We start from the raw sequence: 25,151 nt of genomic DNA on the forward strand, positions 1-25,151 counted from the left end.
GTAAATTTGACTTCACCTGACTAACTGACTGCCCTACTTTTTTTGTTTTGCAAAAATGTAACAAACAATTTTTAGAAATCCGGTTACACAAGAAATCCAGAATAAAATTGCTGTGTCCTGACTGTAATCTGAACCTTTGATAACTATGTAAATAAAGTTGGAGTGCACCGCAGAGTGCAAGCTACAGCAGTTTATGAGCAGTTTGGCTCAGCCTGGGGTAATGTTTTGCACTGATCTGAACTCACAAACCGCTGTTTATTTCATTTCTGAAGAGTTTATGGTTATCATTTTTAGCAACAGTGTACGCTTACATTTATGATCCCTAAATATAGACTACTCAAATGACATTTCGAAGTAAATCGATGAATAACCTATGAGCTTCTGTTGTCAGAAATGTTGCAGATGAGGCTATTTTTGCTCAACCCTGCTCGGGTTTGTGTCCCTGTTTGGGAATTCTCAAAGAGTGCTTGCTTTCTGTCTCTTCCCCTGTCTTCCTAACCCCTGACGCACCCGCCCCTTATTCTGAGTGCCTGGTTTTGAGGCGTCACAGAGGATGGGCTCCAGTTGTGTGCAGTGACTGCATGTTTTTTGCATGCATGACTGCTCATGCTCATGTCTCCTCTGGTCGGTGCCAGCCTCAGGGCATGTCAGACTTGCAGTTAAAAGCACATAGATTTCCATGTGGGCTTTGCATTGACTTCACCCAGTACCAAGAGAAAAAGTCAAGAAGAAGCTCTTTTTGTATACATTCTTGGCTTTCTGTTTGTCATTACTAAAGTGTATTATATTATCAGAGTTGAATATCATTTCCCTTCCTAAACTACCCTCTTTAACATTTTCTTTGCCTGTCCATCACAACTGACCGTACCATCCATACGATATTTGCTTGTCAACATTATGCGCTCTGAAACATTTAAATCTGGGTTTAACGTTACGTGCTTTAATAATCTACAGAGCAGAGCCAAAGAGCTCTGTAATAAAAACTAGCCATGGACTGGCCTTAGGGATTAAACAGACACAAGTAATTCAGCTCATTTGTGCTTGTGTATGCACTGTTTAAATCTGGTTTAGTGGGGCTGTGTGGAAGTCACTGTAGCGTAGCCTGCATCAAATGTCATGCTACACATTATCTCAATCCATGCAAATAAGTGACTCATTGGCTCTGATATGGACTGAACTCCTCTGGGCATTACGGTCTGCGCTAATCACTTCCTTCAAATATACAACATCTTTGATGGCAGTCTGCCGTGACTAGTTCTTGATACTGTCTTGAAAGGTCTCGCAGCATTAATATATTAAAATAAGTGAGGCAAGCACCATTGTTGTCTAAATGTGAAGTGCCGTAGTGTATCATGTAGCTGATGTCTCTCAGGTCCCTCTTACTCTTGTCATTTTTATGCATGGGGATGATGTCAAGCTTTTTCTTTCTCTTTGTGCTGAATTATGCATTTAGTGGCTCTGTCATATCAAGCTGGAACGCAGTATCTCCTCTTCTAAAAATATGGTTGGTTGTTTTTGGGGTCAAGAACCTGCTGGTCAGCTCTGATGGAGCAATGCCTGTGTGTACTAACAGGGTAAACCTAGGTTTAAAGCTGTTGGAGTAAATGTAAAAATGTAGCTTACAAAACCACATTCTGGACTGATTTTAAACCACAACGTTTATGGACTCATATGGACTCACAGCTCTCAGTGGAGATGTGGCGTGATGAAAGGCGTGGCTACTGCTGAAAAAGGGAAAAGCCCTCATGTGGTTCTTCATCTGCATAGACTCTCGATAAAGCCCTAAATTTAACTGATAACAATAGGTTGGACTGCACTGCCTAAACATTACTGAAGCATGAAAATGTACTGCACTTTTTTAAAATATAAATAAACATTAATATTAGAGCTACAAAACAATTGTGACTAGTCGCATTCAAAATAAAGGTTTGTTTACATACTATATGTATGTGTAGTGTGTACAATTGTTAGGCACGTTGATATTGTGGTCATATTTTTTTTCCAAGCACATTTGACCAATTCCAAACCACATCAATCATAATAACTACTATTCATTTTGTATTTAATTATTTTTAAGTGATATAATTGTCCATGAAGGCTGGAAGTGAAAAACTCCTTATATTCAGGCGTGCAGAATTATTAGACACATTTTCTTTTACAGATAAAATGAGCCAAAAAAGAGATTTACCTCAGACTGAAAAGTCAAAAACTATTAAATGCCCATGAGAAAGACGCAATACTAATGCAATACTGGAATTTGCAAACGTTAAGCCATGACCACCGGACAGAAAAACGCTCGTTGGGTCTGCATTGTCAGAAAAAAACAGGTGGAGGAGAAAAGATGCATGTTAATCGCAAAAAAAGTAAGAATTAATGTTAAGAATTACATATGAAACCATCAGGAACCATTTAGTGTCCAGCTCCACCGTTTTCCAGAACTGCAACCTACCTTGAGTCTCCAGATGTGCAATGTGTCAGGTTCTCAGAGACTTTGCTTGGGCAAAAAATCCTAAAAAATGACCCTCAATTAATAAGAATGACATGGATTCTTTGATAAATAAAAAGTTAAAAAGAACCACATTTATTTAAAACAAGTCTTTTCTGACAATATAAGTATTTGCTATCACTTTTTATCAATTGAGCACATCCTTGCTGAGTAATAGTAATAATTTCTTTCAATAAAATAAAAAATAAAAATTTACTGACCCCAAACTTTTGAACAGTAGTGTATATTGTTAGAAAATATTTCTGTTTTAAATAAATTTTAAACATTTTATTTATCAAAGAATCCTGAAAAAGTATTGTCTTTTTCATATTGTTACAGAAGAATACAAAAGAAAAAGAAAATAGCGGATGGAAAAGAGCTTTTGCTATATATTCTTGTTATTCTTGTTAAAACACCAAACATTATTTTCTTGACGTCATGAAGAAAAATGTACAGTTCATTCAGTCAAACTGATAGATAAGGATTATTTATAGTGTATACAGTCTTTCCCAAACGGAAGTGCCTCCCATAATTTAAAATGCAATGGACTTTTGTTTCAGTCTTTTTGTGTGGATCGTTCCCAAACTGAAAGTGCCTCCCATAATTTAAAACACACACAAAACACTCATTTGGAAATAGGTATATATGTCTCTCAGATCCGACTATTGCCTCTTTATGCTATGGTGTAATTTTTACTGTGTTCAAATCATGTTTCAGCAATTTCAAATGCAATGTTGCATTTAAATCTAGCCTGATGGGACTAGAGAAAAGGAAGCTATCATTTGCTTTTGTTTGCCAGAGGGCTGTTGTGCGTATCATGGGAGTTTGAATAGGATGGAGGACTCTTCTCTTGTGACCTGTGCAGTGCAGCTGCTGGCACCTCCACTGAGACCACTCCAATGTCTTCACTTCTCTCAGAACATAAACAGATTCATTGAGAGGACAGTCATGGGATTTGTTGCTCCTTATTAGACATGCCCCACAATAACATCAGTAGGGATCATAGGGGTTCTTTCACATATCTTTGTGTGTATTTTACGAGTTAAGTTGTTTATTCAATTTCTTCCATTGCTAAAGTGAGAAAAGAAGGTTTGGCAAGACGCTCCACTTTAGCCCTAATGCCTTTGAGGCTTTTAGTAGACAACAGCTACTGAAAGAGCTTACAAACGATGTAAACATGCAGACGCTTGTCATGACGCCGCAGCCTGAAGGAGTTTCTCAGTGCACATTTCACTCGATATCCAGGTTTGTTTAGACTATTTGTGGGGGAAATCAATGGTACAACATTTGGTTTGAGTCTACACTTATATCAATCACCACCTGTAAGTTCTTTCAGTAGCTGTAGTCATCGTATCAGTATTTTATTTTCTAAGTTGTGTATTCCGAGTTGTGTTGCGGTAAAAATAGCATAGCTCAGTGCCAGTAGTTCACCAAGTGCAACAGTTTCACGTAATCAAAATAATGGCGCCCCCCCCCCCATAGTCCAAAATATTTATATAACAATGTGGATTTTTAAAATAACGTACATCTTTCATGGGTTTTCTACTACATATTTTCGTAAGAGACATCATTTACATTATATTAAGCTACACAAGTCTTAATACCCAGATTTGTGACATAAGACTCTTCCATCAGGCCGGATGGTTTAGGTTGTAAAACTGTACTGTTACAGGCCATTTGGCACATTTATTTTTCTTTTCAACTTAGGTCACACAAAATCAAGTTTAGAATGTTTAAAATTAATTAGGGATGCACCGAAATGAAAATTCTTGGCCGAAGCTGAACAAAATTACACACTGGGCCGAAGGCCGATTACAGAACACAGTTTTCCGTGTTTTTCCCCCATGTATTTTGCCAATTCTTTTCACCATTGCATAAATAATTAGCCAATATTTACTCAATTTTATTCAATATTCAATCAATTACGAAACAATTTAAAAATATTTATTTAACACTGAACATTTTTAACATTGTAGTAGACATTAAAGCCTACCAACAAGCACAATTTAACTTAAAATTAGTAAGTTAGTAAAATAATATTCTTTGGCCATTTTTAGGACCCCCTTCTTGAATCAGGCATGTGTTTTTAATGGACACGTAAATGCAGCCTTGCTGAGCAAAGGAGAACATTATAATACATGTATTAATAGAGCTGTTGTTATGATTGTTATCATTATTTTTGTGTTACTTTTTTATTTTATTTTACAGAACAACGGTAAAATTACAATACTACACTGTTAGACATTTCAAAGGGTTTTTACAGTAACTTACTGGCAACACTGTTGCCAGTAAGTTACTGTAATTAGAATTTACAGTACCCAACTGTATTTCAGTTTACAGTAAGGTACTGTAGTAATGTACTGCCATATATTATTGTAATTCATTGTTTTGTATATAGATTTAATTAAATTTTATATTTTTATATAGAATTAATTTTATAGTTACTACTGATATTCAATTCAAACAGACACAATTATTCCAAAATATCACATTCTTTATTTAAACATTGCATATATAACACTGAAACACAGAAAAAAATATTCCAATGCTGGAACACTGCATCTTCACTCTTTCTCCCATCAAATGGCATTACAGGTGCTGCTCCAAAACATAGGTCACCTTTGCTCACCGTCCACTTTGTTACACAGAGAAATTTGTTCCCTGAAAAAAAAAGAAAAAAAGAAATTACACATTTGTAAAAGACAAACCCCCATATGGAATACACAAACCTCTCAAAATCATAGTGAAGTTATTATCTTACCATGAATTATTAGTCCCAGCGTGGGTAACCTGCTCTTGTCCTCTGTGATGCTTCATTTGAGTTGCCTTTAAACACACACAAAATGCAGTAAATATTAAATTCAATTTAAAAAAAGGCAGCTTCATAAAACTTTTGTTTAACCTAACGTTAGTTAACATACGATTTTGTATTCTCAACTATAGGCTACTGCTGAACATTAAATAACACCTGAACAAAATTTCACATTAGCTAACTTACTGTTAATATAAGATTATGCTTTGCGCGTTAAAATAATTTAATTTGGTAATTTAATAAGCTGACAGCGTCGTTTGTTAATTGAAAGTACAGCGCAGTTTACCGTGGTAAAGTTTATGTACCATAATGTTGACGAGTAAATGTTACTAGGTTAAACTGTTGGGCAAAAATCTGACAAACCACACACAAACAGACATACAAATAACAAATATATATATATTTTACCTTGCTTGCTTGTAAGGTGCGTCAATACACAGCGCAGATGCTCTTCGGAACTCTCCCGCTCGCGGGTTCCATCCCCGGGGGAAACCCCCGGCTCTGCCTCGCTGGTTCCGTGTCCTCAGACGCGAGCGGCGCGACGCGACAAAAGACCGTATAGAAACCATTATAATCCGTGAAACTATCCACAATAGATGCAGGACAGTAAACTGATGCCCCAGTATATTTTTGAGGTTCAGTAGTACTCTAAATACGCTGTTCCACTCGCACTGTCTCTAAAACGAAGGATAAACTCCTGTGGCGAAAAATCCTGTCAGTCCAAATGTAAGAAATGAGGAAAAGAATTATCTCAATGGAGTGGCGCCAAAGAGGTCGTTACCGCAAATACAGTAGTATACCTCAATTTTTAAAAATACAGTTAGTCTCTGTATGTGGTGTTTGACGTCATAGAAAATTCCCATGATGCAAAGGGAATTACAGTTATTTACTTTAAAGGGAATTTGCTGTTTTATACTGGGTGATATACAGTAAAAAAACTGTAGAAATTACAGAAATGTCTAACAGTGTAACTTTTATGAATGTTGACTTTTATTTTGGTGGAAACCTGCAAGAAGACCTCAGTACTACTATTTGCTGACAGCAGTATATTTAATAATGATTCTTATCATGCAGATTTTCCTCGCGCTTTGGACTTTGAACCCTGGCTAATGAGTTTGTGCAGCGCTGTCAGAATACAATTTGTGCGTGTATTAGACAACATAAGGTTCTGTAGTTTATTTACTAATGGTTTAAGGCCATTTCACGATTTCAGTCATCATACAGTAGCCATCCACAACCACCCCTTTCTTTTCTCATGGATGACATGCAATGCAAGAGTCAAGACTAAACAGGCTCACGCTATTGGTGCTCGTAATGAGTTTTGCATCTTTCTCTGACAGTTTTAAATGCTTCCACACTGCCGACATGTTTGTTGCATTGATGTGCACCTCTATTTGATTGCATCACGTAATTTTTCGGTATAAATTATTCAGCCTTTTTGCTTATTTGCCGAAAGAGTTTTTTTTTGCTATTTTCAGCCGAATAATTTCGGTTGCCGAACATTTGGTGCATCCCTAGAATTAATTAAACTGTCCCTCATTGTGCTAAGAAATGTTTGGCCTGATGGTGGAAAAGTGTTACTAATTTTCAAATTTCACTTCAATTTGTGGATCAGTGATTTTGGTTACCTTATTGTTGCCCATTCGGTTGTGTGTTTACTTGGATGGGTGAAAATCAGAGCACAAATTCAGATTATGGAACCCCATACTTGGCCACACGCCACATTCCTAGTTTTATTTTCTTAATATTTTTCGGATTTAGAAAATCTCCTCAATAATCTGCCTCTTAAGAATGATAAATAATTAAAAGAAACTATATATTTCCATGTATTAATTACATTATATCATATATAGTATACAAATAAACATGTATATCATAACTTCTAATATAGTATGCTCCTGTTTTTTTCAACTAAAAAACAAAAATATATAAACTAAATTAAAATACTTTGTTGCTAACACATCTGAAAATTAAATGCGCAGCAAAAATGTCCTAAACATGAGACATGCTTTATAATAAGCATGTCAGACTAACTCTGCAATTCCGACTTCACTGAATAAGTGGCGGCGTATACATGCTTGTCAAACAGATGGAGCGCGATCATTTTAAACTAGACTAAAAGATATGTTTTTCTAAAATATTTTGCATCTGAAAGTGGAAGAACTTTAAATCTCCCATTTACAACAGCACCATAAACTGCAGTATGAAAGAGTTGTAGCCAGTTGCAGCAGAAATTACAGACTTTGTTTAAAGACAAAGCCATAGTTTGTTTAGTAAAGTGTTTCATAAAAAAGAAAAAAGTTTTTGACTTAACCTTTTTAGCACCATGTTTGAATATGGTAAGATTATGTGTTTGTGTTCTTAATCATAGCATGCTCGACAGCATAAAAGAAGACAAATTTTACAGTGGGTTTGCCGTGTGGATGGTCTGCTTGATTAAATTCTTTAATGATTTGTTAGTTTGGTAACTGGACACTGTAGGTAAAATTCGGGTTCATTTGCGTCCCTCCTTTTGAGGTATTAATTAAAAGGAGCCACGTCCGGCTTCTTCTAAATGAGTGTGTGTGGTTGTACTATATAAACTGCACATGCTTGTTTCTATTAGCAATCTAACAGATTGTCTACTTTTATTGCTTGATGTTACATAGAATCTCTCTGTGACTCCTCAGCTATGTGCAGCAGTCGTAGTAGAACATATTAAAAAATCTAACTCATAGCAATAGGGTCCATGAGCTATAGATACAGTCCACAGGGTGGAGCTGTGTGCATTTATTTCATGCTCCCCAAAGGCAACATACTTTTCTGCCTATCAACTGCTTCGCTTTCAGGTGGAGGTTTTCAGTTTGCAGACAAATTCTTGATTGTGTTTGTAATATGGTTTATTTACCTTTAAAAATAAGAACCTGATTAAAAAATTGTTTTGAATAGAGAGTGAATATTAAGCCTGCTGTTTCACAGTGTTGGGCTAGTAGTAATAATTGTGCTAAATTAGTTTTCACAGAAAAGTACTTACGTGATCATTAAAGGCTGAAACTGTGAAATAATTCACTGTATTTTTTTTTTTTTTTTGAGTAAATCAGTGTCCACTGAAACATTCTGAACAATCTGTACTTCGTAGCTAAAATTAAAGGATTATTTCACTTGTACAGATGTACAGATAATGCACTCACCCCCTTGTCATCCAAGATGTTCATGTCTTTCTTTCTTCAGTCGTGAAGAAATTTTGTTTTTTAAGGAAAACATTTCAGGATTTCTCTCCATATAATGGATATGTATGGTGCCCCCAAGTTTAAACTTCCAAAATGCTTTTAAATGCAGCTTCAGTTCAGGTATGTCGAAAAACTCCCATCTCGTTTTCATCTTTAATGTCAAAATCGTCCTTTTTTTTGTAAAGGGCACTTGATCTTCTTTGTATGTTTACTTTATAAACACTGGGTCGGTATTTTTGCACCGATGTAGGTCGATTTTAAAGTTGGGGAAGACAATGAGATGGGAGTTATTTCGGCATACCCAACTGTATTGACCCAGATCATCACAGAGACAAGACAAGACGAGACTTTGAGTTTAAAAAAAGTATACAAATTGTCAATTTGTTTTGAAAATAACGATCGTTTCACCAGATAAGACCCTTCTTCCTCGGCTGGGATCATTTAGAGCCCTTTGAAGCTGCATTTAAACTGCATTTTGGAAGTTCAAACTCTGGGGCACCATACATATCCATAATATGGAGAGAAATCCTGAAATGTTTTCCTCAAAAAGCATAATTTCTTTGCAACTGAAGAAAGAAAGACATTAACATCTTGGATGACAAGAGGGTGAGTATATAATCTGTACGTTTTTATTCAGAAAGTGAACTAATTCTTTAAGAGTAGTATGATAGCCACCATAGCTGCCCAAATAAAATATGATAAAGTATTATGTTTTTTCTAAAGCTTCTGTGCTATTAGCAGTTGTTGAGCTCTAGTAATTTTCACTCCTTCTTTGAGATTGTTCCCTATCTGCTGTCAAAAACCTCTGACCACACAGAACCAGCCATCAGATGTGCTCTCATTCATCTAAATCAACTAAACCTGCTCTCAGAGACCGAGATCTTCCAGAACAGCCAGTACTAAATCAAGCTGCAATTTGGAATAGGCCATTAATAATGGAAGAAAACGTCACAGATCTCCAAGTCCGTTTTTTCCCCTTAGACTCGTGACTCTATGCCGAGCACCTTGAGTAATGAAAATTACCCAGAAATTCTGTGTAGCCACAGAAATAGCATTCTAAAATAAGACTAATTACATCTGTAACTTCGTGCTGATCTGAGAGCAGCGTGTCATATACGTCTCCATGATGCAGCATAGGAGCGTTTGGGTGATCGGTAACCCTGAATGGAGTTGACCAATGTTAGTCGTGTTGCACGCTGAGTGACGCATACATATAACGAGAACGGCAGGATCTGAGTCACACTTAGACGGTGAGGCACACTGACAGCCGAAGTAACATAAAATGGGGGTAATTGACGCTAGTAGTACTACTGACTTGGAGCCCTTTGACATTTGCACAATTTGTAGATATGCATGAGGGAAGAGTCTCAAAGATCTTAGGGAAATCAAAAGAATTGTACAAGAAAATGTGCTGCTGCTTTTTACAATATTATTTTGCCTTGATTTTATTCTTGGATTGTCGCACTGACAGGATATAGCACATGTATGCGCACGTTTTGTACGAACAGGATCCCATTAGCGTTAAGGATTAGATTAGTGTGTATAGCAGCATTTTGCTACATCCCTCTTAGCTTGACTGCTGATTTTAAAATTTTCCTGAAGCAAAGTCATGGGAGAGATCTTTGTCATTGCAGACCATCCCCCATGTTACTGCCCCTTATTGCCCAGTGACCCGAGTGGTTCAGTGTGAATGTTCCACGGCCATCTTAATCAAACCTTTTACGATGGCAAAATAAACATCAGCAAAGCTTAAGTAGCTTTCTGTCTGGCCCTGTCACCGACTATGTTCTCCATCGTATGGATTCCATCAAGAAATGGCACCATGCTCGGAAGGTCACAGCCAGACTGTCCAGTCCGCTGCCAATGACATTCTGCCATCTTATTGGCCAGTCTCTGAGCTCCCCCTCCCCCTGCACTTTTCCTCTCCTCCATGTAAACGTGCAGGAAGCCACTCCATTAATGCTCCTCCTCCTCCATGCAAGGCTGTGCTCCCTGAGGATGTTCATTTGCTGTTCCTCTCACTGGTAACTGCTTTAGCCTTTTCCCTTCCCCTCAATATATCGGGTGACGTAGAGCTCCCACGCTGAGGATGAGACAGAGAGAGACTCAACCCAACTCCTGTCTGACGGAGCCCATGTGACAAACACCACGCGCTGCAACAGCTTTACCGTCCCCTCCCTTCCTCCCCTCACATCTCTCCTCCTCTTCCCTCGTTCTCCTCACAACTCACTGCGTTGTGCTCACTGTGCCGTTCTTCACCTCTCTTTTGGGAACGAGACGGTTGTCTGGGTTCTTGTGTGATGGAGCAGATTTAGCTTAAAGAGCCGAAAGCTTGCACTTTCTTTCAGGCAGCATGGCTCCTGCGAGGCCTCTGTGTAAACAGCTCCTCAGTGATTGACAGCTGTGAGGTCACTGGTCAAGAAGGAGAACGACGGCGCATGGAAGAACAGTAGGAAGGTGGAGAGACATCATCTTCATTGCAAACAAGTGAAGCAGAAGGAGAACGGCACTGAGAGACAGCGGAATACTGAAGCAGTGGTGACGAAGAGGGGGGCGTGTGGACAACTCGCTGGATGAAGGTAGCAGACTGGCTGTCCCTTCCCTGGCGTGATGGAGTGAGACGAGGAATGAGGGTGGATGGTGAGAGCGGGCAGCAGCAGCAGCAGTGGAGGGGCAGGAGGAGGAGGAGGTGCGGGGGGAGGTGGTGGAGCAGGAGGTGGCCGGAGAGGCAGGAGCAAGTATCGCTCGCGGAGGCGAGTCTCCGGCTCTTCGCTGGCTGAGCGGCTCAGCTGCCATAGTGGCGAGAAAATGTCACCCAGCATTAAGAAGTTGGACTGTTTCTCGCCCATGCTGTGCCACTGCAAAGTGGCCTGTACGAACAGCACCATCTCGCTCATGTTTGGATGCAAGGTGGGTGGTGGAGCTTTCTGCTCAGTTTCTCTGGTTTGCTTTGTGTCAGAGCTAAGGAGAGGACAGACTGTGAGAATCTGTCCAGTATGTGCATCCAGGTGTACATCTCTGTACAGCTGCCAGAAAAAATCTAAGGAATACAGTCTCTAAGACACATTCAATCAACTTGATGAGATGAGATGAGATGAGATGAGAGGAGTTGAGTCTTAGAGATCATACATACACCAAAGTAGGGATATTCTCACAAAGTGCTGACATCAAACATGTCCACGTTTCAAACATGAAGATTAGTAAAAATGTAAATAGCATAGTCAAATGTGACGGTGGACCACAAAACCAGTCTTTAAGTAGCACGGGTATATTTGTAGCAATAGCCAAAAATACAATTTTATGGCTGAAGATTTTCTTTTATGCCAGAAATCATTAGGATATAAAGTAAAGATCATGTTCCATGAAGATATTTAGTACATTTCCTAACGTAAATATATTAAAACTTAATTTTTGATTAGTAATATGCAATGCTAAAAACTTAATTCGGACAACTTTATAGGCGATTTTATCTATATTTAGAATTTTTTGCACCCTCAGATTATTATATAAATAGTTGTATCTCAGCCAAATATTATCCTCTCCTAACAAACCATACATCAATAGAAAGCTTATTCAGCTTTCTTATGATGCATAAATCTCAATTTTTAAACAAAATTGACACTTATGACTGGTTTTGTGGTCTAGGGTCACAAATGTAGAAATGAAAGTAGTGGGAACAAGGCATGGGTCACTGTGATCAAACAGCTGTTATGTGTGTACATACACCATGTACACAGACCTTTTTGTCTTCACTAGTTTATATTAGCATGAGCTTATAAAAGCTACTTGCATAATAATTATAAAACAATTGTCAAATTTAGTTTAAACTAGTTTTTGTTCATATTCCGTGTCACAACTCAGGATGCATCAACTTCTGGAAGTATTTTGTTAACTATCAGCATGTTTGACTTACTTGACTGCTGGTATAAGGGCTGTCGGTAAATATGTCAGGGGTGTCTTTCCTCTATTCACAGCTCTTTCTCTTTTAATCAGTCATTGGCTTATCTCTACTCTGACTGTAGTTAACACTCTGCTCACCAGTAATCACTCTCTATACACTGATGGAGATTGCACACATTGTATTAGCTCAGGGTAAAGCCTGTGTGTGCTTAATTAGAGCGTGTCACAGTAATGTGTTAGCTCTGGCATTACCAGACAAGAACCTCCTGATCATACACTAACAGAATCTCATGTGTGGATACTGAGTTGATCGTTACAGCATCATTGTGAAGTCAGTCTCAATGTTCTCAATTTTTTGTACAATCAAGCCTATGGAGGCATTAATTAATTTAAATGTTTATGTAAGCACATTTAATAAACTGTTGGAAGTTATAGACAGTGTTTAACCCGCAACCTTTGGCCTCTGGCATGATTACTGCCTGTATGGGTGCTGCATGGCATCAATGCCACCATGGCATTAACTTCTCAAATCCTGATGCAAAGCCTATAGGATTACATGTCATCTGCTCTGTTCAGGATTGACATTCAATTGGAATTCATTGTCAATTGTTAAAATGGTTGAAAAGATCTTTAGCCATTCTTGAAAGTTCTACATTTTAAAATAAAAAAATATGTATATATAATAGTGATAACTGATGTATGAGATAGGTGTAACATATCAACCGATATGATTAGCTTCTATATAAGATTAGAAGATCTTCAGATTTTTTTGGGATGAAGAAACATTTTCCATTTCCTTTTGGAGGATTCAAGTATTTGTAAATATTATCTTGGTTTAAACATAAGTTGTTTTTAGGTCATCTTTAAGCAGTGACTTTTTAAAATGACTTAAGGCATTTCTCTGATTAAACTAGAGGGGAAACAGCAATGTGACAGTGATGTATGAGGGAGCCTAAGCTGGCTGTTGGACTGCTGCTCGCGTAAATACTAATTTCTTAGTCAATCGCCCTTTGTTTCAGAACACGCTGGCTGAATGCACAGCTTCTATTTTTAGTTAAAATATGGGAGGTTATGATGGCTAGGTTTCTTTTCTCTATTGCTCTGTGCTGCTGCCATGATCCATCAATGTAATAATGGCAGGTCCGTATATATATATATATATATATATGTATATATGTATATATATATATATGTGTATATATATATATATATATGTATATGTATATATATATATATATATGTATATATATATATATGTATGTGTGTGTGTATATATATATATATATATATATATATATATATATATATATACAAATTTGTCAGCGATACAACACCTCACACACAGTTAACCCACTTGTCACTGTCTATGTATTTTGTAGAGTCCAGTTTCTTTGGTCTACTGCTCACAAATTCTCATTGCGATCTAAGGCCTTAGATAGATACAGACTGGCATATTCGGCGTATTTCTCTGTACTTGATGACAAGAAGGGCAGCATATGAAAAAATAATGGCTGAGCAGAGGAGCTTATGCTGCTGTCTGGACTGTCAGATTGACAGCACAGTTTTAGCATCTGATCACACAGATGGGATGATGGCCCAAATGCCATGGCATGTCACCCCAGATTTTGTTGTTAGAACCATTTCTGATGATTCTCCTTTAGCACTGAAGCTGACAACTTGTGAGGATTTAGTTACAGGCAACATAAAGCATCACTATACAACATTGCCATACGGTCACCATGTAATTACGGTTAATGCATTTAGCCAGATTTAGAAATTATACATTCAAATGGGTATATTTAGTTATTTAGCTCCTGGTTATGTGTGTTTATAGTTTTTCATCGGTAGAATATGAAAATGAATTAACATATATGAACATTTTCAAATTTGCCCCCTTGCCCTACTGTTTTTTTTTTTTTATCGTAATACTTTAAGGATGAGCTTACGTTCTAGTGAGTGGGATGTTGCCAGTATAATTTTGACAAGATCTCTAAAGCACATGTAAACGTGCTCTGACCAAGTGGCAACCTTCTGCTCTCTCTATTGAAACCAACACGGAAGTGACTTAAACTGCAATTCATGAACTGGCCACTAGAGACTGGCTGCAGAAGAGAGTCAGTCCCATTGACTCCCCATGTTAAAATGCCCAACTTTACAGCAGAAAAAAAACATGTTTACAGCCTTCATGTCAACTGTGATGGGGGGGAATTTTTTTTATAACTCATCCGTTTAAGTTATATTAAGCCGTAAAGTTCTGCATAATTAAGGGCGCGGCCACTTGAGTGACGGGGGATTGCCGCTGCTGTCACCACTGGTGCGCTAAGTGGGTGTGGTTTCAGCACCCAGCCCCACCCACGTCTCGCCTCTTTGCCCATTTCTTATCCGGGTGTGACGAGCGATGACGCGATTCCAAGATGGCTTCAAACTATAGGCTTCAAAATCACTCTGCAGAAACCTACGGGTGACGTCACGGACACTACGTCCATATTTTTTTACAGTCTATGGTTCTGACACTAACTGCTAACTTTCTTCAAAGATTGCAAACTGATAAGTTATGCAAGTCGCTTGATCTGAAAAGAAATATCTATATCTCTATGAATTCTTTTGACAGATTTTTTTTGTCCTCAAATCAGTTATCACAGTTTGCTGGAAACAACTAGCAGTCTAATGAAAATATTATATTAAATATAATATTATACTTTTAATATATATTTTTACATTAGAGTTATCAGTGGAGAATGTACTTGTTTATAGTTCAGATATGCAGTTTGTTAATAAATATAACGTCTATTTGAAAATTTGTGTGTACATTTTCGGGCATTGCCGATCCAGGGCATTAGTGACCACTCAGCACTCATGAATCCGCCTGAGAGCACCTCACCTTGGCCAGATCTTCTGGAATTTACCACTGGCTCTGATGTCTCTATAGTGGTTAAACTAGAGATGTTCCGATATCCTTTTTCCCTTCCCGATACCTGGGCTCAGGGTATCGACCGATCCGATACCTGGGTGTGTATTTGTATATACAGCTGTAGATACTACTAACCCTGTATGAATTGATAGAATTATTTTATGGTGTGCTCCAGACTTATCCCTTAATAAAAAAATGAACAAATATGTACAGTGAACTAGAGTAATTTTATTATCTGACATACATTTGACAGTAATTTTTTTTTTTTTATAGTTAGCATTACTAATTCTAGTTTTCTGACGTACATCAGCGCTGTTTATAACAGAGAATTCTGGGCAGAATTTGAAAGATTCTCACTAGATCTTGCAGCAACCTTATTCATTGTGCGGTGAACTCAAACACTTCTCATTGGATCTCGCAGCAGTAACAGTGTCGCAAAATCAACTTTGGCTCCCGTATAAAGCTGTTCTGGGTTCGTGCAAGTTTGTTTGCATTACGGTCCAGGCTGATTAAACGGTCAGCGCTGAGCAGCCTAAACGTAGCACGTTAGTTAGTTTTGCCATTTGAAACAGAAATGGCAGCCCTGAGTTGAACAACGTGGTGGTCACGTCAGTGTGACCGGTCACGAAAATGGTCACAGTCTGGAGCCCTATAATATTACTGTCTGATTAGTAATTACTGTTTGATTGCGTAGTAAGGTAAGACAGAGTATAGTCTGACTATCTGTACTGACGTAAGATGATTTCTATGCTTTTTATGTGATGTGATGTGATGTGATGTGATGTTCTATTGTGATTTTAATTCATTTTTATGTACAGCACTTTGAATTACCATTGTGTATGAAATGTGCTATATAAATAAACTTGCCTTGCCTTGCCTTACTGTAATTGTTACGCGCACTTCAATACGAGTATTAAACAAAACCATGCGTCTGCGCCATTCATTAACACAGAGACACACAGAATTTATATTTAAACAGTCGTTTTGCGGCTTAATATTAGTCCATATCGCGATTTGATTTAAGTGTAATGATCTACTTTTGATTAATGCATTCAAACTTTGACAAATTCCATGACGTTCCACGTTAAACTGTAAATTCCGTTTTGTGACTGGATTCCGCGATTCCATCCGTGTTTTCTGCATCGCGGAAACAGTGGTTACTTGTGGCAACACAGCACAACTTCCTGTGTTTGCATTGTGAGCAGCAAAGAAGAATTGTCTTCTGATTTGGTAGCGGTAATAACTTGGGTCTTGTTTAAGAAAATGGTATCGGATCGGTACCTGCATTCAAGTACTCGCCAATTCCGATGCTAGAATTTTTGTGGTATCGGTGGTATTTCTGATACTAGTATCAGAATTGGAACAACCCTAGGTTAAACATGAAAACATTAGTTTTGGGTAAATCTAACGGGTAGTCTTTGCTCTCATTAATCTATTATTTATTCCAGAGCAAATAGTTTTAGCAAAATCTCATCATGTTTATGTAAATTCAGTGCTGTAACACAGCTAACAAATGCACTGAGTAGCGCTGTCTTCAGAATTCACTCTTAACAAATGAAAGGATATTAATATTACGACAAAGATAACACTTTCCTCAGCAGATATTCAAACTAATCTTTATTGTAAATACGAGACCGATCTGAAGAATGAGTGCCATATCAGATGCAGGTAATCACATTTGCCCAGTCCATCTCTCTCTCATAATACTCGACATAATACAGTAAGCTTTTAATGCAGTAATATAATAAGCTTTAAATGAAGCAACGTTCCTTCATTACTAGTTCTAAAGCGACGTTTTTGAATTAGAAACGGAGGCTTGGGCTCAGCTGTTAAACTGTCAACTTTAGATTAGATGTTCTGAATTAGATGTAGTTCTGCACGAAAGAGGGCTTTAAAAAACACTCCATTGTTATTTTGTTAATGTATTTACACACTCGTGCCATCAAAATGTTGTATAAACGCAATATCACACTCATAGACGTGTGATATGGCTGTATATCAGCACGCTGTGATTACCTACAGCACTCAGCCTGCAGCCTATATGGAATGCCAGAATTTGAGTTCTCTAGAAATGTAAATATTTTCCATTTTCGGCTTTCCTGGCCTGGCATTTTTTTAGAACAGAATAATGTAGTTCTTTTTTTATTTAATTCAGTTCTAATCAGAAGTGTTTGCTAGCATCACTGTTTGTGCCACGTTAATGAACGATACAAAACTTTTTGATGTTTCATCATAGGAAATTTAAACCTGGGGGTAAAGCATTTCATCTTACTGACAAATTGCCATATAAAGCAGGTTATTGCAGAGTGTGTTCTCATATAAAGCTGTGAATATTTGCACAATGTGCAGAGGTGGAAACTGGAGTCAAAATCTCAGTCAGTTTGGATCCCAGACTGCAGAGGTGAAGTATCCGGTGTATCCCAGGAAAGTTTCAGATTGAATAGTGAGCTGCTTACCTCAGCCACAGAGGATCATGACTCAATAGTGAGTGGTCGTGGTTGCCAGGAGATCCTCCTCCTCATGCTCTCATCAGGGAAGACTGTGAGCTCTCCTCTTCTATCATGTGCTTTCGCCCACAAGCTTTACACATTGAACACCTACAAATCAATCTTAATGATAGCAATTCTTTATGCTGGTCTTGCTGATATTTCCATTTATGGATGTTGGAGGAGCATTACATAACATGCCGGTATTGTAAGGGAAAGACTTGTGGCCAGATGCACAAAGAAAAAGCTACGTCTTTGGACACCCCTGTGACTTTTTAATGTTGACAAGGCTTAGTCACAGTGTATTGTGTAATCGGATACTTACTGTCAGTTCAACGAAACACTGCCGTTATAAGTGGTTGAGCAGTGTTTAGAGGAACTGTGTAGAAATTCCACCATAAATGGCATAATATGTTGCTTCCAAATAATAGTTTGAAGTGATTTACAGTTAAAGTCAAATTCATGTAAATATTAGGGTAGACTGTAAACAAGAAGCTAGATTTTGTTATATAGGATAAGTGTAAAATGAAAGAAGGAAAAATGTGAGGTAAGGTGATCTACACGTGGTTAGACTAGTGTGTCTTTGTACAGTCCTTACAGGTCCTGTGTGGCTGGGGTTAAATGTTATTAGTACATGTGATGAGTGCTAGCTAATATTAGTAAAAGGAATTTTTAAAACATGTCTGTGTTAATTAATAAATCTATTGATGTTTTACTTCTTTAAAATCAATCATATAAAATAATTAATTCTATATTTTCTGAATAAATCATGATGTGGGCTTATGTGGAAACACATACAGGCTGAAATGTGGCCAAAGTACCAATTAAGCCCATGCCGGACTTTTGACTTCATTAACTAAATGTATGATTATATAATTATTTGTACATCGACTAATTAATGCATTTTCAATTGAGAGATAAATCTTGCATTATAACAATTGGTTTTTTCTTATAAACCATGTCAATATCTATGAAAAAACAAATAAACTTAGATTTTGGTTTGCTTATTGGGTACATTACAGTTTAACCCTACAGTTTTCTGGAATTTATTTATCTTAAAAGTACTTTTAACAAAACAAGCGCAATGAAGTCCTTTCAAGCTTTTTGATACCAGGGACCCCTTTCCTAAAATATAAAGGCAGCAATGTATTTTCATGCAAAAAAAGTAAGCAAAACATGGTAACATAAAGATGTGAAAATTAAATAATTGACTTTCAGATTGTCAGAATCTTATAAAGCCTCAGCAAATGTATTTTTAAATACAAGATAAATAAAGCCAAAGTGTTTGAGATGTTTGATCTCCTCTGTAGTGCTTTAAAATACAGCATTTTGTGTAGAAGTATATTGGGTTCGATGCGTTTTGTAGACTGTACTGACTTGTCCATATGATTTGCAAAGCATATTAACATGGTCTGAAATCTTCTAAATAGTGCCATTCACCATATATAAAATAGTAAATGTATAAACAAGTGATTGATATCAGATGCAGCTTCAAATTGACATGTATGTGACTGTTTCACTAATTATGTTTAGGAATATGATGGCAACTCTCTGATGGACAGATGATTTTTAATAAGCAAATGCAATGATTATGTAGAGTGAGATTTAAGATGGTTAATTAGGTCAACATCAAAGCCCATTATTACATTTTCACAAATGTTGTGGATGATGTATACATTTTCTATTTACTTGCTTAATGGGAAGAAAACACTTTTCAGTGTCAATTCCTAATTGCTCTTTTTTGTTTTCTGGCTACTGATTATACACCATGCAAATGCATAAATCTAAGTGGGTAAACCAGTCCAATGAGCCTTGTGTCAGCTTTAAATAAGGCTGCTTGAATCACTGGCTTACCTTTAGTGAGAAGTATTCAGTATCTGATAAACCTGTTGCCATAGCAACTGTGGCCATCCTCCGCCTGTGTGGAAACCGCTCATCAGCTACCTTTCTGTGTCAGCATGTACCACTGTTTATTTTAGAAGAAGGGAAACCCATTAATCGTCATGTGAAAGCACTACTGTAGTGGAAGGGAATGGTTTGATAGGTTTCCGTTTCTAGAATTAAAATGTGGTTCATGTAGATTGGTACAACATATATGATACTTCAGAAAGTGTATTGTGTAATGTTCACCTAAAAATAAAAAAATGAGGGAGTATAAATTATTTACTCCCTTGTTTTGCTTCAGAGCTATATGATTTTGTTTTTCCTAAAATCATACTATCCAGACACAGTGATAATGCATAATATTAAGTGACCTGTTTGGAACATCTTTGAAGAATGCTGATGCCACTTTTTCCCATGAAAAAGAAATTACTTCCTTTCAGGCTCTAAAAAAGGTTATTTTAGGTTCAATATTGGGTCCTGGGTTTCCGAAGTTTTCTGAATACAAGCTCTTATTACCCTTTAAATCTCTCCTTCACTGCAGCTCTTGAATCTCATTTGTCTTTTTAGTTTGTTCGCTTTTAGGTCATATCCAGGTTTACAGATAAAGCCATAGGTATTTGGATATGCTGAACATGAGCTTGCTGACACTTTCTTTACTGTCCTGTAATCAAATGCTTCACTGGATCTCTACTTTCAGTCAAAGATTTACATACATTTCAGTATCTGCCATCCCTTAAGCCAAATTCCTTTTCAATCCTTTTGCGGATACTATAAAGAACTAAAACATAAACCTCCAGACTTCTTTAACGTCTTCCAAATTTCATGTTTATTATTGCCTAGATACGTGTCTCAGACATCTGAGCTCTGTTCCAAAACCTAGTGAGATGTCTTGCTAAGGCAGCAGTTCTAAGGCAGCATTCTAACAATCTTGGAACCACATTTGTGACTGTATGGCCCTGTAAACACTGCATCTAAATTCGGTTGTCAGTTCACCTTTTACACTTTAATCGCATTCTGTACACACATAATTCACTAAAATACGGGAGTGACAACCACATTCGACAACCGCATTAACTCACAAAAAATACAGGTAGTGACAACCACATTTACAGAAATTCTATGCAGTGTGTACTAGGGCTGGGCGATAAATCGAAAGCGATTCTAAGGCGCGTTTAGTGAATGAAGCCGGTACTTTGATTAGTAGTAAATCTCCATCACGTGCGTTCAGCTGCGTTCAGCTGGAGTGTTCAGAGGCGTAAATCACTGACAAGCTACGCCTAATCGCGCTCAAAATCGAATCGAATGCGATTTTTAGCGCGATTTGGCGTAGCTTGTCAGTGATTTACGCCTCTGAACACTCCAGCTGAACGCAGCTGAACGCACGTGATGGAGATTTACTACTAATCAAAGTACCGGCTTCATTCACTAAACGCGCCTTAGAATCGCTTTCGATTTATCGCCCAGCCCTAGTGTGTACGGAACCGAACTGAACAACTAGTTGTTAATGACATATTTAAACGCGCATCAGAAATTTGTCTTTATCTGTATGTGAAATTCAAGAAAATAACAGTGAAAGAAGTTTTAACATTAGCACATTTTGACACGGGGCTAGCTGTGCTTACGAGTCCCGCGATAAAGTCTCAGTGTTGCCAGATCTTCATAAGAGAAAAAACTACAAACAAGGGCAAGCACCAAAAACTCATATAGCTGCAACAGACCACTTTATTAACTCCATAAAGTGCCTAGTTTTATGAGCTAAGACCAAAAATATCCCCAAAAGTGCTTCTAAATATGAGGACATGGCAACACTGCAAGGGTAAAATTTATTGTAACCTCTGGGTATTAAATAAAATAAGCTTATTTGTCTTGTCTAAAAAGGCCAAAACTTTGGAGGTAGCATAATTAAGTAACGTACCTTTTGGAAAGGCTTTAAATTCTGCCACTGTGGGAAGCTCACTGAGTTTTGGAATTTAGGTTTTTGTGTGAATGCAGTACAAACCAAGCACAAACCATTAGTACAAACTACAAACCAAGCAGTTGTCAAAGAGACAACTCAAATCTCCTTGGCATTCATCTTATCTGACTGGTCTCTGTTGTTTTCTGCAGAAGTACAGACACCATGATGAAGACACAGGATCTCCACAGGAGCAGAGCTCGCCCCAGTTCACTGATGAGGCTCCTGGGCCAGAGCTGGTCCAAGTGGCTGAGAAGAACCTCTCCCAGATTGAGAACGTCCATGGCTATGTGGCACATGCGCATATCTCCCCAATGAAGGTAGGCCATGGTCTTGCATTCTAAACTTCCTGATCAGTTCACCTGTTTTAACATTTGCTGTGTTGTCGATCACCTCGTTGTCCAAATTCTACCATGCAGTTTGTTTATAACTGTGTGTGGCTCACTCTTTACATACACAACACACAAACACATCCTTTAGGTTTTAGAATGGTTTCCCCTCTTTGGATTATTTCATAAAAAAAGCCGGACAGCCAGAGGAATTGCTTTTGTATGGTCAACTTGTTTTGTTATTTTTCTTTACCGCAAGCAATCAAAATCAGTATTTTTTTCCAAAACATGCTATTAGGTCAGTATGAAAAAATGTTGGGCCAATAGAATGATAGGCTCTTAATCCACCAATGCACTTGGTTCAATGGAAATCTCATTATTAGTGTGCAGAGTGCTTTATAACGCTGAGGGGTTTGCATGGCCCACAGGCTGATTTATAATCTGTTGTATTGCTGAATGGACATTGATCAATTTTGAAAGACTGGCATAGTGGATACAAAGACTTGCCCCCTCACTTCTTTCAAACACTTAAGGTTTATTAGAGTTATACATAAAACAAGGGACATGTTTTTAATACTTTTAGATGAGTGACTATGAAATATATACTAATAGTTAATAACATTTCTAACATCATTTACTCACCCTGATGTCATTCCAAACCTGTGGGAATGACTTAGAACTTAATTTTCAGGCTGTTGAGCTACAAAATGAAGGAAGTGGTATGTATGTGTGAACATTTACAATGCTCGTCCTGCTGCTGTTATGCTGAGCCTAAGCCAAAGCTTGCACACAACAAACCACATATAAGAAAAAAAAAAACACCTGCCACTTCTCATAACCTTCACTGCTCACACTTAAACCGGCACCTTTTCATTCACTTAGCCCCTTCACAACCTGCCATCCATCTCAGACACACCCTTACAATAGATTTATGGCCCAGGCATATGTGGAAGTCACCTCCTCATCTCCTCAGAGACCCTCTAAACACCCCCCCCCCCAATGTATGCTGAGATATTTCTTAAGTAATTATGACAAAGCTGCTTGTTTTCAAACTTTTTATTCATATCTTTATTTAATAAAAGTGGTTAATTCATGTAAAAATTTAAATTAAACATGATTGACTATGTAGTTCAAAAAATAAAAAAATAAAAACTGAGGGGAAATAAAAAGAGAATACAGTTGAGGTCAAAAGTTTACATCCCCCTTTCAGAACCTGTAAAATGTAAATGATTTGACCAAAAATAAGAGGGATCATACAAAATGCATATTATTGTTTATTTAGTACTGACCTAAATAAGATGTTTTACATAAATGATGTTTATATATAGTCCACAAGAGAAAATAATAGTTGAATTTATAAAAATGACCAGGTTCAAAAATTTACATCCCCTTGATTCTTAATACTGTGTGATTTTGAGATCACACTGAGGACAACTGAGGGACTCATATGCAACTATTACAGAAGGTTGAAATGCTCACTGATGCTCCAGAAGGAAAAATCATGCATTAAGAGCCAGGGGGTGAAAACTGTTTGAATTTGAAGATCAGGGAAAATGTAACTTATTTTGTCTTATGGAAAACATGCAACTATCTTCTTTAGCCTCTGAAGGGCAGTACTTAATGAAAAAATATGATATTTAGGCAAAATAAGAAAAATTTACACATCTCCATTCTGTTCAAAAGTTTTCACCCCCTCGGCTCTTAATACATGGTTTTTCCTTCTGGAACATCAGTGAGCGTTTGAACCTTCTGTAATAGCTACATATGAGCCCCTCAGTTGTCCTCATTGTGAAAAGATGCATCTCAAAATCATACAGTCATTGTTGGAAAGGGTTCAAATACACAAAATTGATGGAAAACCAAATAATTTGTGTGACTTGAAGAATTTTTCTGAAGAACAGCGGGCAGTTTAATTGTTCAGGACAAACAAGGGACTCTATCACTAAACAAAAAAAACAGCTGTGGATCATTTAGGTAAGAACACAGTATCAAGGGGTTGTACAGTACACTTTTGAACCAGTTCATTTTTATAAATTCAACTATTATTTTCTCTTGTGGACTATATGTGAAATATGTTATTCAGGTCAGTACTAAACATGCATTTTGTATGATCCCTCTTATTTTGGTAAAAACAATTGACATTATTAACATATAATTAACATTACAACTTGATGTTCTGTTATACTAAGGTACAGCAATGGTATAAAATGGTATACAAGTTTTTCAAAACCATATGATTTACAAAGAGTACATTTCTAAGCATTGTCATTTTGAAATTTTTTTTCTTCTATTTCTCTGTTGTGGACACTCTTGAATAGTGTTGCACCTATACTTTATTATATAACAATTTGATAAGGACACTTTGTGAGAAAAACTTTTGGAGATTAGTTCATCTGTGGTGGATTCTATTGCCACCTTGTGTTATGTAATAGCCATTGCAATTGAAGATGTTGCTTACAGTGGTCATGATGTAGTTCATGCATTAAGGGGATGGTTCACACCAAAAACTGAAAATTTTCATCATTTAATTGTCCATACATTGTTCCAAACTTACATTTCTTAAATTATGTGAGTAACCAATCCCCATTGACTTTCATAGTATTTTTTTTATATAGAAGTCAGTGGGTACTAGCAACTGTTTACCCACATTCTTCAAATTATCTTCTTTTTTGTTCAGCAGAAGAAAGGTTTAGAGCAACTTAAATAATTACATTTTTTTTCTGTAATGTCCCTTCAATTGGTTTTCATGGAGGTGGGAGTGATATTGGCATGGTCCGTTTAGGTTATAGGCTGACATTCTTTCGCAAGAGTCTTCTTTATAAATTAAAGGGTTAGTTTACCCAAAAATGAAAATTAGCTTATTATTTACTCTACCCTCCAGGCATCCTAGGTGAATATGACCTCCTTCTTTTAGACAAATCCAGTCCGAGTTATATTAAAAATTATCCTAGCACTTCTAAGCTTTAGAATGGCATGGGCAGGTGTTTCTCTTCATCAGCCTAAAACATGTCCAATAAAGTGCATACATCCGGGGGGGTGAATAAAGGCCTCCTGTACCCAATTGATGCATTTTTGTAAGAAAAATATTGATATTTAAAACGTAATGATCACTTTAATCTTGCTTGCGCCAACTTGACGCAGATGATGTAGGTGTAGGATGTCGACGCCGCTCAGAAGTGAC

At 37.3% G+C, this 25,151-nt stretch overlaps 1 protein-coding gene across 14 annotated transcripts in view; it reads left to right on the forward strand.

The window, feature by feature from the left end:
* The window catches only part of dlg1b (discs large MAGUK scaffold protein 1b), a 129,232-nt gene that overhangs the window by 28,261 nt on the left and 75,820 nt on the right, over window positions 1–25,151 (forward strand). For 12 of the 14 annotated variants that reach the window (XM_073848888.1, XM_073848889.1, XM_073848891.1 and 9 more), the window contains exon 4: window positions 21,794–21,961. In XM_073848888.1, coding sequence (XP_073704989.1) covers window positions 21,794–21,961 — 168 coding nt within the window. Of the gene's footprint in view, window positions 1–10,659; window positions 11,417–21,793; window positions 21,962–25,151 lie in introns of those variants that run through there. The other 2 variants (XM_073848890.1, XM_073848901.1) reach the window with 2 other exon arrangements.

The sequence above is a fragment of the Garra rufa genome, chromosome 10 (assembly GCF_049309525.1).
Source record: "Garra rufa chromosome 10, GarRuf1.0, whole genome shotgun sequence".
In the NCBI taxonomy this organism is placed as follows: Eukaryota; Metazoa; Chordata; class Actinopteri; order Cypriniformes; family Cyprinidae; genus Garra; species Garra rufa.